Source organism: Asterias rubens, chromosome 14 (assembly GCF_902459465.1).
Source record: "Asterias rubens chromosome 14, eAstRub1.3, whole genome shotgun sequence".
In the NCBI taxonomy this organism is placed as follows: Eukaryota; Metazoa; Echinodermata; class Asteroidea; order Forcipulatida; family Asteriidae; genus Asterias; species Asterias rubens.
The window spans coordinates 4,154,151-4,168,366 of NC_047075.1; the positions used below are offsets into that span (position 1 = coordinate 4,154,151).

General features: G+C 40.9%; 1 protein-coding gene across 1 annotated transcript; it reads left to right on the forward strand.

Moving 5' to 3' along the window:
- The first annotated feature begins 5,514 nt into the window (after window positions 1-5,514).
- LOC117299434 lies at window positions 5,515-8,994 on the forward strand. The gene is made up of 4 exons (XM_033782970.1): window positions 5,515-5,705; window positions 6,961-7,107; window positions 7,521-7,749; window positions 8,556-8,994. Exons 1-4 carry the CDS (start codon window positions 5,532-5,534, stop codon window positions 8,651-8,653), a joined length of 648 nt encoding a protein of 215 aa, XP_033638861.1. The 5' UTR covers window positions 5,515-5,531; the 3' UTR covers window positions 8,654-8,994.
- The last annotated feature ends 5,222 nt before the right edge of the window (window positions 8,995-14,216 follow it).

Below are 14,216 nucleotides of genomic sequence, written 5' to 3' on the forward strand. Positions count from 1 at the left end.
TCTTCTCACTTGCTGTATCTCAACATATGCATAAAATAACAAACCTGTGAAAATTTGAGCTCAGTCGGTTGTCGAAGTTGCGAGATAATAATGAAAAAAAAAAACCTTGTCACACGGAGTTGTGTGCGTTCAAATGCTTGATTTCGAGACCTCAAATTCCAAACGTGAGGTCTCGAAATCAAAATTCGTGGAACATTACTTCTTTCTCAAAAACTACGTTACTTCAGAGGGAGCCGTTTCTCAAAAAGTGTTATACTATCAACCTCTCCCCATTACTTGTTACCAAGTAATTTTGTATGCTAACAATTATTTTGAGTAAATACCAATAGTGTCCACTGCCTTTAAGGGGCACTTGTATGAGGTGAGCTTGTATGGAACTTTGCAAAGGGCACCGGAGAAGGACAGGGTACCACCACAACTGTCCTGTGGTTGTGGCTTATTCCGTGGCCTTTAAATGGTCAACTGTTTTCACTATTGCTTTTAAAAGATTGTGAAGAGTGCCCTCAAGTAGTAAATTCGTATTCATTCCATTTGTAAACGTATAACCAATTTTCAATGAGCCATGTTCGGCAATTTGTTCGGCAATTTGTTCGGCAAATGTTAGGTAACTGGTTACCCTTTGGATTGCACCAAGTACATTTATATTATACAGTGTGACGCCCTACTGTAATTTACAAATTATTCATTAAGACTGTCTAAGTTCCTTTGGAAATTACCGCATTCCAAATTCTTCCATTGATATTTTGATCACAAAGTGCAATATTTTAAATAACTAGAGGGTATTTAGAGCTGTATTGCTATTAGTATAATTATTGGTATTTTAGGGTAGCATAAAGTGCAAGTGAAAGAAGAAATGTATTTTTCTGTGCCGGAATAAATATTGTGTTAGAAAAATCAATGGGTGTCTAAAGTATTGATTTCTGCTGTCTGCATTATTTGCTGAGTGTCCTTACCAAAGGTTGTGGTGATACTTTGGCAAAAATAAATAAACATTTTGCTTTATTTTTGTTGTTAATTATTATGTGTGGTTTTTTTTTCACTGCGAAAGCGCAAGTTTGTTTAAGACAAAAGCATATGTGTAAAGTGTTCTCTAAGTGGAGATTCCGAGTCTATGAGTCATACAAAGGGTCATAGGCCATGTCAATCGGGCCTGTCTTTGGGGGATAGCACTTATAGGGTGCAGCCGTCGATTTCACAAAGAGTTAGGACTCGTCTTATCTCGAGTTAGGACGAGTAACTCGTCCTAATTTAGGATTAATCTTAAGGTCTGCATGCTACAGTGCAGGGTTGGGACTCGTCCTAAGTCATAAGATTAATCCTAAGTTAGGAAGAGTTTTGTGACAAGAAAATATTGATCGATAATGAAATTATTATTAAAAAAGCAAAGAATTCGTGCCAACAGTAACCATGTGTTTGGATGCATAGTTTGGTTTATAGAAGTAAGCGTGATCTGTAACCACAATTGGCGACAAAACAGGATTTAAAAAAAAATATGTTCAATATCAAAACCGATGTTTACAACGACAAATCACGTAACCAGCATTATCAGGAGGAAAAAACTGTCCCACAAACATGCACCAATTGTGCGGATTAAACGGCGTTTGTGCGGTATCGTGCATTATGTGTGATGGTAAATTTTAATTTATCTTTTGTGTAGGGTTGATTAGCATATTACTTAACACCCTCCTATATATTTTGTACACAATTTTGACACCAAATATTGACAGATCAGAAAATAAACCGAAAAGCATGGTTATGTGATGTTATAGAGATCCTAAAGTCTATACACTAATCGGACCATTGATGCTTTTGAGTCGGAATAAATGTTTTTTGTTGAACCCTGTATCATTCGTAATATTCACCAAGTCTGCAACTGCAAGTATATAACACGGAGGAAACACACGCAAATTCACTCGTCTTCCATAAGAATGAATACTATCAAAAGTGTTGTATTGGCGTACACGGGGCGAGACGAGTCCTGCGCGGAAGATAGGCCTGACTGCTGGTAACCACCACAAAAGCATTTATTTAACCTACATTGTATTTAGCACTTATACGCGAATGATGTACAATTCATAAATACCTCACATAGTTTCGCTATTTCTATTGGTGGAGAGGGCGCGTCACGTGGGTGTGCGTAAACATTTTGTTAATGCACGGTAAAAAAGTGTTAACAGCATAGGCGTGACACGCGAGCTTATAAGACAGTTTCTTTATTCATATTGGTCGAGAGCAACGGCCAGGACAGTTGTGCCACATCACGCGATACATGCGACGCACACAGCATTCCCTTATAAGGAGTTGTTTACCCGAGGGCGGCGGAGGGCTATTCCATGTCATAGCTCGAGGGGTGCTGTGTTGAAAGAAATCACAGAACAATTATAATTTTTGCACTTATTTTACTTTTTGACCAAGAGGAGGCTCGGCCACACAGGCCCCGATAACGAAAATGAGAACGAGAACGAGAACGATAAAATTGCACGCCCTCGATTGGTTTAATAAGCATGGGCTTATTGCGTGGATTCAACCCATAGAATGCGTTCTCTTTGCGTCGTTATACGGTTATCATTGTCGTTACCCATGCAGTGTGACTTGGCCTTAATACAGCAAGTTTGCGGATACGTCAGCACAGTGTTTTTGAATGAAATAATTTGAGTTTAATAACATAGTTACCAGGTAAATTTCCATTGTTTACGTAGTTCTGAGCATGCGTACATTATCGAGAACAATGGATTTTACCTGGTTAGTCTGCTGCCACCAAGAGTTCCAAAAGTCTCAAATTTTTCTGGCGGAAATTTGGGTTATTTTAACAACCTATGGTGTTAATTTTGAATCTCAGTTCGGTATCTGTATGTTAAACACAATTGGTGTCAATATTAGCACGCCAGTTTTTGTAGTGTGGGAAATAGTATGGTTTTACCATCAGTTTTACTGTAGATATAAAAAAATAATAAGTACAACTATTGTAAACAAAAACGGCCTTTGACTCTAATTATCCATTATCATGATTATCAAAATGGTGAGCCGCCGCTATGCCCGATAACCATGGGAAAATAATATAGTCTTGCCATCAGTTTCACTATAGATATAACTTTTAATCATTTTATCAGATCTTTTTTAACGAAAACAAGATATTATTGTTATAGGGGACAGTTAAGTCAGTGTTGGTTGATGATTACAATTTTGCATTTGCAAAAACAACAAATTGTTTTAAAACTTTCTGAAATAATAAATTAGTTTTTGTTTATAAGCTGCCAATTTTTTTTTCCTGGATAATATCTGACTTTCGCAGTTTAAACGACGTTGAATTCGTTCATTCTTTCACTTGCACGAACCTAAACGTACAAAAGTATATGGTCGCAAATAAAGCATTTCAACAATTCTGCTTGTGGTCGGTACCATAGTTTTTTACTATAAGTCCATAAGGGGCTAGATCAACGTTGTTCCATCTACATCTAAAAGGGAAATCCGTATGACTAATGGCATAATATTGTATTTTGCGAACGAGTTGTCATCGTTGTTAACGTTTGAACCTAGTAACTTATTTCCCTGTATGGAACAAATGTGGTGATTATTGTCTTTGTTACACCTAGTATCTTGTACATTTCTCTGAATCTTTCTGACCCAAAACGGGTACTCTGGTCCGAATGGGACTCCATACCGACACACAAATTACTGCACCAACTTAAGCGCTGCTGCACTTGCTGTTGCATCTGGCAATGAAAACCTTTCAATCTATTGTATACATGTAATCTCTTGTGTCCAGGATCCACTTATTCCAATATCTGTCTTGGGCAGTCGCCGAAGTAAATCTATTACCCGATACTGCTGCAAGGGAGCAATCCCTTTCTTTGAAGGGGACTTTCTTCTGGCACACCATTGTCACATCTCCTTATGAAGGAGCGTACATCTCGGCCAGAAGTATCTGTACGACATCTTAGCACAGGTCTTCGTCGTGCCAAAGTGCCCGCTAAGCTGTCCATCGTGTACTTCTTCAAGTGTTTCTTTCCTCAAATGTTGAGTCACCAGTAGTAGCAATCTTACTACTTCCCCATCGTCTGACTCCCGTCTCCAATTAACCAACCCATCTCTCACACATAGGCCCAGTTGGTTCCCAATCAGACCAATGTGTCTCATGAGCCGCCGTCGGGTGGGTAATCATTCTCCAAACCCGAACGGTCCATGCCCTCCTTTTTGGCACTTAAGACCAAACTTATGGTCTCGTTCTCCACAGGGCTTTTCTGAGAGCATCCTCCGGTATACATGGTTGGGCCGCTATGTCCCTGACTAAAAGTTTACCTCTAATTTATCTTCTATCTCTGACGCCCTCTCTGACGTCCCCTCTGACTCTTTCTTTTCTATAACTTCTTCCCGGCCACACTGCTTAAAGGGTCGTCTTGACAACCCATCAGCGTTCCCGTGCTTCTTTCCAGCTGTGCTGAGTCTCCATGGGCTTACAATCTAAGTCTCTGCAGCTCACCCTCACGCATTCTCTCTGCTCATCTATGTTCTCTTCAGTTGCCTCTAAACCGCAAACATGTATCTCTTATAGGTTGCTCTCTCAACCTCAGAAATGTCTTTCTCTTAGTCCCGCTCTCTGATATCTGAGAAAACCCAAAACTTAATTTCCAATGCAATTTGACCTAATCATGATTAGCACAATCACCCCACTTCTGACACATTTTTGGCGGGTTTCCCGCGAGACTCAAAAAAAATTGGAAGTGGCGAGAAGTCTAACCTCTCACTTGAACTAAATTGTACGTCAGGCCCGGGAAATACATTTGAGTAGTCTCGGGCCAAGGGGCTGCAGGCTCGTTTGGGTGGAAATCTACATGTACCACCCACATTAATACCTGGCTTTCAGTACACTCTGGGGCATAGCGGGATATCTACTGGGGTTGGGAGAACACAAATAAGGTGACTCAGGCACAGCTCTTTGTGTAAGATCTATTTTGTTGTCTCCTTATCCGATGGAAATTGTATTTCCCTTCTCTTTTAACAAAACCTTAACATCACCGGCAATTCACGCCGTGCATGTGCGTCGCATGCACACCCAGGCATCGCCCAAGTACATCGTGATTGGCCGCTACCTGCCTGCAGTTTCTACGCCCGACAGCTAGTCTCCGGTAGCCCGCTCCTACCGGATTGATCACAAAGACCAACTACTCACACTGCCGACCTCTCCGGCATACTTCCACAGTGCAAGTTTATGAACCTTTTAAAATCCAGAAGATGTGGGTCCACCCTATCTTGTCACAGTATTTGTAGATGAGCTACATGGCAAAAGTTATCCAATATCTGCTACTAACCTCTACCCTAAAAAAGGGTCAGCAAAAGTGACAGTGTCTATCATCCGTCAAACCACGCCCATTTACGATGTATGTCGTGTACAATTATCAGTACCTAATCAACTACAAGGTCAAAGTCTTTGAGACAATAAAATTACTATCAATAACAATTGATATAAAAGCAGGCATATAACGTTGAGTAAGACCACTTTCTCACAAAGTACACTCCATCTTGCTCCCAACATGAATGCCTTCATTCTCCTCGGCCTGGTGGCGGTCATCGCTATTGTTTATGTAGATGCTCACGGTCGAATGTGGGAACCAGCGGGTAGAGGAACAGAATGGAGACGAGGTTTCCAGGTCCCAGAAGAGAAGAAAGATTACAATGATATGGAAGGCTTTTGCGGAGGAAGAACGGTAAGTAACACTATGATTTGCATGCCGGTGTAACGGGGAATTGTGTGCCCCCCCCCCCCCCACCACCACCCGTACAACGGGCTGAGGGGACATAATTTCCTAGGGGATTCTGTCCAGCCCGTAGGGATTTCTTTCCGCCAGGGGAATAACCTAACAAGAGACAGTTTATCCTAGGAGATACTGTCTCGGTGCGTTGTACTCTAGACTGACCAAAATTGGTTGGGGGTTTTACCGGTGTCATGAATCTTACTGTGCGTGTGTGCCCATAGAGCTGTGTACAAACTTATTAGACACGATGCTACTATCAGTTGTTTCATTGATTTACAGTTTATTCCGTGCTACTTCCGGACCAATTAAAATGCTACTGGTCAGGAAAATAATAACGGGAAAATTAACGAAATGCACGGGTTCACGTTGGACGGGGAGAGAAAGGGGGACATGGAGATTTGGACACGGTGATACGTGGGAGGTTTCTCTTTGCCACCGTAGTTTAACACTGTCTTATAGAACTCTGCAATGAGGACTTTAATCAATTGATGGTTCGCCAAAAAATAAATCAATATTGTGCATAACAAAATTGAAACAATTGGAATGCTAACGTTTTTGAACGCTATTTTCCCAACCACCAGAGACCTTTTCGCAAATACCAATTGCGCAAGTGCTTACTGTTGAATAAAGGTGCATGCTGGTCTAGCGATCTCTAGCTAGACTAGAATGCACCTCATTCCACAACTAACGCTCGCGTACAGAGTGTTTACGATATGGAGTGCGTTTTGGCGACCCCAACCAAAGCCCAGTCAACAAGTCGGTTACCGGTTGGTCTAAACAGCATCGTCACCGCAACTGAACCGAACACGCGAAAACGCTCAACCGATGACCAAAGTTTCTGGCCGGGTCGCCAAAACGCACTCAAAGTCTAGGCTCAAACTGTATTTGGGTTAGTGGAGTCATTTTGAGTAGGCGACACAAACGTAAAGATTTGATTAGGCCCCGCCTCTCTGTACACTCAGCCTATTCAACTATGGAAGGGGAGACTTATGTTTAATCAGTTATAATATTTAAAGTAGTGATCTGTTAAAGCGCCCTCAGATTCAACAGTTGGACAGGGATTTTAAAGAGCAGAATAATAAACTCATGATTACGTCATATCGAAGCTTTTTGTTCCTCAACAGCGATGTGGGGACCTGACAATGCCCTTTTTAGCCATGTTTAACACTGAAAATAATCATATCGATTGTGTTTTTGCTCTAATTAGGTACAATGGCAGCAAAACGGTGGCAAGTGTGGTGTTTGTGGAGACAACTGGGCCGATCCAGAGCCACGTGAACATGAAGATGGTGGGAGATTTGACGCTGGAATTATCACAGGGACGTACGCGTCTGGAAAGGTCATCGAAATCCAGGCAAGCTATAATGGGCATTCACTCGTCCCCAGCGCCTTATCTACCTTAACCAAAGGCGCTGGGATGGGCAAACGTATCGAAAGCTGCAAAACAAAGTGCAATTGTACGATGTTATTTATTTGATTTGGGGGGTTGAACAAAGAATTGACTAGAGTGAGATTCGAACCGACGACATCCGGAGTAACATGACGGCGCTCTACCAGCTGTGAGCTATAATGCAGCCCTGTGTTGGTGGTCTCTCTATTTTGTCAATATCTGCCGTGTAACCAGGGATCACACACAAACTACTATATAACTTGGGAAGCGGCAGCCAGGGGATCACCTTAAAGGGGATGCAACTTTTTGTTTAAAATGTAACCATTTAGTTTCCCTTGTTTTGTAAATTGGTGTTATTTATTTGTATACAATTTCAGCCGGATGTTACAGCCAATCATCTTGGTTGGATTGAGTTCCGCCTGTGTGCCAGAGACAGCCGAAGCACTCCTCTTACCCACCAGTGTTTGGACCAACACGTGTTGGCGGACGTGAAGGGGGAGACTCGTTTCTGGATAGGGAGTGCTAAAGGAGTGCTCAAATTCCAAATTCGACTCCCTGCTGGTGTCACGTGCAAAGAATGTGTTATTCAGTGGAAATACAACACAGGCGAGTGCATAGTCAATATATTAGAAACAGTAAAGGGCCAATCACACTGTAGCGATAACGAAAACGATAACGATCAAGACGCAAAGAGAACACATTTTATTGGTTGAATACGCGCACGCCCATTCAACCAATAGAAAGCGTTCTCTTTGCGTCGTGATCGTTATCGTTTTCGTTATCGCTGCAGTGTGATTCGGCCTCGACATTAAAAATCACAAAACGCCGTAAAGACAGTTTTTCATAAGTTTAAACGAGATGAGCAAAAAGCGGTTATAATACGTACACAATTATATTGTACAATAAAACCTACACAAGAACAATAAGAGTCGTATAACACTTTAACACCACAAGTAAAAGCAATACAGAATAAACAAAAGAGTCAAAGGTAATGCCTTTTTAAAAAGAAATGTTATTTAAAATTCCACAGTTGATAAAGGTCCATAAACTGAGTAAGAAGCTGACTTAACAGAGCCGGAAAACACAAAAAAAAAAAAAACATTATATAAAAAATAACAAATAAATTACGAAGGCAGAAATTGCTTTGCGTATAGGTATGTGTTCTTTATTCATCAGGATACGCTTTAATAATCATTTTCGAAATTGTTTAAACGTTATGATAATTATTCATAAGCAAATAGTTCTCACATTGCCCTTCCTTGTAAATAATAAATATTACCCTTACTGACCGTAGAATAGGTTGAAACATTGTTTTACCGAGAGTAAATGTTTCAAAGGTAAAATGTATCAAACTTGACCATAATATAACAAACATAATACTATTGTCTTTTTTTTGTTCTTGTTTAATTCAGGTAATGACTGGGGTATCTGTCCCAATGGAAGCGGATTGGTCGGCTGCTCTGACACACCAGAACAGTTCTACGCATGTGCAAACGTCGAAATTGTTTAAACATAGCGATAATTATTCACAACATTATTATAGCAAATTTTAAATGGTGTAAGAATGGTTGAAAAATTGTTTTAATCCAAATAGATCGGAGTTTTGATTTTATAGTTTAAATTTGATTTTTGTGTGATGTTATCAAGGAAGAGACGAGTCTTGGGTTGGTCAGATTAATGTTCACCTTATCTGGAGTTTTAATTTATGTTGAAGATTAACAAGAGTGAATAAATAATATTTTACTATTGTTCCGTATTCAAATTTGACCTAAATAACTTCATCTGCAACAACATTCTAATAAAGAAAGCAATCCAAAGCATTTATTGTCTCTGTGCATTGTGTCCTGTTTGATGACCCAAACTGGTTTACAAGTCATCCACCAATTTGTGAAACTTGATTTCGGTTATTGGTTTATATATTAAAGCCATTGCACTCTAAAAAAGAAATGTAAAAACTTGCTGGGTAAATGTGCTGGGTACCAAAGTTGAGTACCTTCTTTACGCAATGTTGGGCTATGTGGCGATTTGGCTAGTACCCTCGAGAAGGTAATGTGTACCTTTATAAGTAATCGCCAGTGAAAGCAACTTATGTGTACAAAAACAAGTTTTCCTCGCCAAAGGGTCAAGTTTACATTGCGACGTACTAAAAAAGCCGGACATGCTCTTGTTGTGGTAAAATGTTGCACTTAATTGGGTAAACTGCTCCTCGTACGTGGAAACCATTTTACCCATAATGCAAAGTGCACATTACACACGCGGACGTACGTACAAGTCGCAGGCACAAGTCACAATCAAAGATGGATGGGGTGGACGTAATTCTGATGTTGCAGGTCGTTGGTGTCTGATGTTCATTTAACCACAGTTGTCAAGAGAGAATTTTGGCTTTATGGTAGTTATTCTGTTTAAGGTACAACCGTCTGTTGAAGGGAGGAAGGAAAGACGCGGATAGCAGCTTCAATTTCGTCAGTAACACTAGGTCTGGCAAAACCAAACGGATCTTTTCAGAGCCAACACCGCTTCTAAAAAGAGATCGTTACATAGTCTGATCGCAATAATTTTGTGTTCGTTTTTACCCCCCTGAATGTACACAAACTCTCCGGTCGTTTCATGCCAAGGTGGCTATTAGGTTGTGATCACCATAGATTAGTCGGAAATTATACTGTCCAGTCCAATTCAATGTATATGTTTTTTTTTTTTTTTTAGTAATGTCCGTTTTGCTGCCAAAATGCACTCTTTTAACTCAACACTTTGGGTTATTGTGCTCAATTAGGTACATTTGGGTACATTTTGACACAACAAAGTTGGGTAAGAAATTGGACACATAGTTGGGTAGCCGTTTTACAAGGAAATTGAGTAAATTACGACGATATCAGTCTCACACAAACTAAGGTCTGTAAGGATGTCCGGCCGGCCATCGTTTTAAGACGAATCAAACTTTTCTCTCTTCAAAGGACTGACAAGGACCTGGCACAAAGGCTTTTACTGCAAACATTGGAATAATAATGCACTGTCAGTCAAGGAAGTAATTCAATTCGGTCGAACGATCTTACATGAAATCAAACAGTAACCAATGACGTCATTTCACTTTTGAAATGGCAGCTCAATTTCCTGATATGATTAAACACAAACTCCAAACAAACCGACTAGCCGGGTAATTGGTATCGAACAATTACAGAATCGATCCCACATCCAAATGATTCCCATTCAGAATATTAGTACGTCAGGTGAAAGTTCAAATTTCTTCACGTCCCGTTCGCAAAAATTAAACATATCGCTTAGTTCAAGTTCGCTCAATATGGTCATATAATTGCACTCATTCTTCTGAGATAGTCTGAGAGTGCGCTCAAACGTTTGTTTGACAGTTCATGAGAAATAATAATTAAAAATAATAATAAGACTTGTAATGCGCACGTATCCACCCTGCTGTGGTGGGAAAGCCTGATTTCTCTTTCAGAAACATTAGTATGATTTTGTGCTGTTTTGTGCTCCCCCCCCCCTTTTTTATTACACACGACCATATAATACCGCGGTTGTGCTGATTTTTGGCAACATGTAGAAAATAAATAAACCTGACTGCTCCTAATTTTACCTTAGATATGAGGTTTCGTTTTCAGCTTCCGATGCTTGTCCCTGACTAGAAACGTTGTGATGACTAAACTAATTTATTAGTTTTATGATGAAAAGGAAAGTGCTCATCTGGTGCGCAAGGATGAAATGACAGCACAGATATGTGCAGTAATTAACAGCAATAGATTTTGCCGAATTTGTCATGTGGGACAGCGTGACACAAACCATTGCAGTGGATGCATCGATAGCCTATTCTGGTTGTTTTGATATTGTAAAGAACGACTGTTCTGACATTCCTAATCAAACCACTTTCTGCGTTGCTTTATGACCGAGTAATTAACAATTTTGTTGACACAAAATTGTTAGATATCGTCATGTATTTGGTGGCGTTGCAATGTGTGCTCGTCATCACTGGGTTTCTTGGTGGTGAAGGGCAAGCTTTAACAATAGATGCAGCTATAAATCCACCAGATGAGTACGTAGAAGTGACTGAAGGTGACACGTTGACATTGAAATGCTCAGTGAGTAATTCTTACTTGAAAACAAGTGTGTATTGGGGGAAAACCGTACCAGAATCAGTAGTTTGGCTGACGCAGGATTTGGAAACATTAGCCAGTGGTTCACGTGTGAGAGTGAGCAAACGTATGGAATATTATTATAACACTTATTCTATTCAGATATCCACCATTACAACTGAAGATTCTGGGAGGTACATTTGCCTCGTTGATTGGACGTATTATGCTGACAAAGCAGGGTATGTTCACGTGTCCGTTAGGAACTTCCCCAAATACCAACCGCTTTGTGTTACGGACCGAGCTGCAAGTTCAACATCTGGTAGTGTTTCCTTTATATGGTGTGATACGATAAACGGTAACCCTGGAGTAGACCTGACATGGACGATTGACGGAGCGGGGGACGACGATATCCCGAACGGATGGGTTGATGATTACTTGGACGGCGAGGGGCGACAGCACGTTCGGAATGGGCTTTGGTTGACCTCCACTGATTGGGGGAATCGCCGCACGAGGGAGTTTGTCTGTACCGTCACCAGCTCCGAATTCCCCGGTTTAAGTCACACTTGCTCGGCCAACTTGACCTTAGGCAGAGATGTAACAACGAAAGCTTTCGTTGGGACCGTGCCACCCACTGCAACCGGTTCTCCAGACTTCGATGGGACCGTGCCACCCACTGCAACCGTTTCCCCGGACTCTTGTTTCAAAAATGTCGACAATGAAGACTCAACGTCAGAATCTCTGCCCGAAACAAAGGGTTCTGATGTTACACAAATCCCGCCAGGTTCATCAGTTGTAGTGAATGGTAACACGCTAGCTACTGCCCTAGTGATTCCTGCTCTTTTCACTGTACTTGCCACTGTACTGATTTGTGTTTTGAAACGCCAAAAGCAAAGAAAAAACCAACGGGGTTTTGTAACAAACAAGACCACATCACCGAACGACCACACCAATCCCAGTGCAGGAGAAGTTGTCGACCCTTTTTCGTTGGCACAGGTTCAACATGACACTTATGCTGACATTTCAAACTCGTCGAACAGTACAGGTTTAAGCGGGAAGGACGCATCCCCGCGAGCAGGTCAGTTCGATCCCACCTGCCTGCCTTATTCCGTCACCCCTTTTCAGAAACAGACTGTCGACAGTGGTGGCGGTATTCCAAGTTCGTCGTGTCAACCAACAGAGGACGTCGAAAACCATACTTCTCCGTTTGAAGTCGAGTACGACCTCAACGGCGATTGTGTCGTTTACTCACAGATACCGGATGAGTCTGCGAAACGTGACCTTAAGGGCCGGAGTTCTGTTCACAAAACGGTCCAAGCAGAGCACCCTGAGGAACGCCAAGAGGATACTGGTTATGAACGTCTGGAAATTGACTGTAAGGATAGCAGTACATCCGTGCCGAAATTAAGGACAAACTTGCCTCGAAAGATTGTTGGACAAGCGCAACAAAATGGTTGGCCTGCAGATGAACTTGAAGGAGCCGACGACCATATCATTCAAGATGAATCGGAGGAAGGGAGTGTTATTAATCCTATATACGAACCTTTTGAGAAGGGGTATAAGGGCCAGTGCCCTGTCCCTACAACACAGGGTGAGAGTGGGAAATGGTCAAGTCCTGAAAACGCAATGGTCCAATCAGACAACCCTGCGGAACATCGAGTGGACAATATTCATTACGAAGTTTTAAACGGGGTTCGTACGGACAGCATGACATCTGCGCTGGGCATCCAGAAGAACTCGTCACATAGTCAGGCACCTCATCGTGATGAATATGAAGGGGTCGACGACTATTTAACTGGAGACGAATCGGATGAAGGGAGTGTCGACAATCCTATTTATGAACCTTCTGGGAATGGGAAAACTAACTGAGATTCAACCTAGTTTAGAATTTATCTCAAAGAAATCTAAGCCATTTGAAAATGTCTTCAAACTTGCTGAGATTGAAAGTGTCGCTTTTAAGCACATCCATGTATTTTTGGATGATAATTAATCTCAGATCAATCTGACAACTTGAAGATTGAAGTATTCGCTTCAGCACTTCGAGAAAACAAAGTAATTTTCAACGAATTTGATTTCGAGACCTCATAATTAGATTTTGAAGTCTCGAAATCAAGCATAAAAGCACACAACTTCGTGTGACAAGGGTGTTTTTTCTTTCATTTTTATCTCGCAAAATTGGCGACCATGACAATTGAGCTTCAATTTCACAGGTTTGTAATGTTATGCAAATATTGACAAACACCGAGTGAGAAGACGTTGACAATAGTTAGAAGTGTCCAGTGTATTTAAAGCCATTGGACCCTTTCGGTTCAGAAAAAATAATAAAAGTTCACAGATTTACAAATAACTTACAGGGTTTACAGAAGGCAATGGTGAAAGACTTCTCTTGAAATATTATTCCATCAAATGCTTTACTTTTTGAGAAAACAGCAAAACAATATAAATTCTCGTTAACGAGAATTATGGATTTATTTTAAACACATGTCATGACACGGCGAAACGCGCGGAAAACAAGTGTGGGTTTTTCCGTTGTTTTCTCCCGACTCCGATGACCGATTGAGCCTAAATTTTCACAGGTTTGTTATTTGATATAGAAGTTGTGGTACACAAAGTGTGGGCCTTGGACAACACTGTTTACCGATTAAGAGACGTTCTTCGAAGTGAAATGTAAAATATATAATAGCCTAAGCCTATACTATGCCAAGCTGCTGTACTTCTTACCACATTAGTTTGTACTGAAAATTAACAGAGTCATTACCAAACGTACACAGACACTTCAGTGATAACAATTATAGTAAAGATGTCAGATTGTTTGGCCGATTTGACCCCAACATTTTGATTTAAAATTCAATAGGTATTTTGGTAGGGGTCGAGAAAGTTACAAGCTTTCATTTGAGCCATTGCTCGAAAAAGTCCGCCAATTATTAGTAGCAGTGACATAAAGTGCTCAAAGTTAGTTTTTGTCGGGATCCCGACAATATATCACGTGACCAA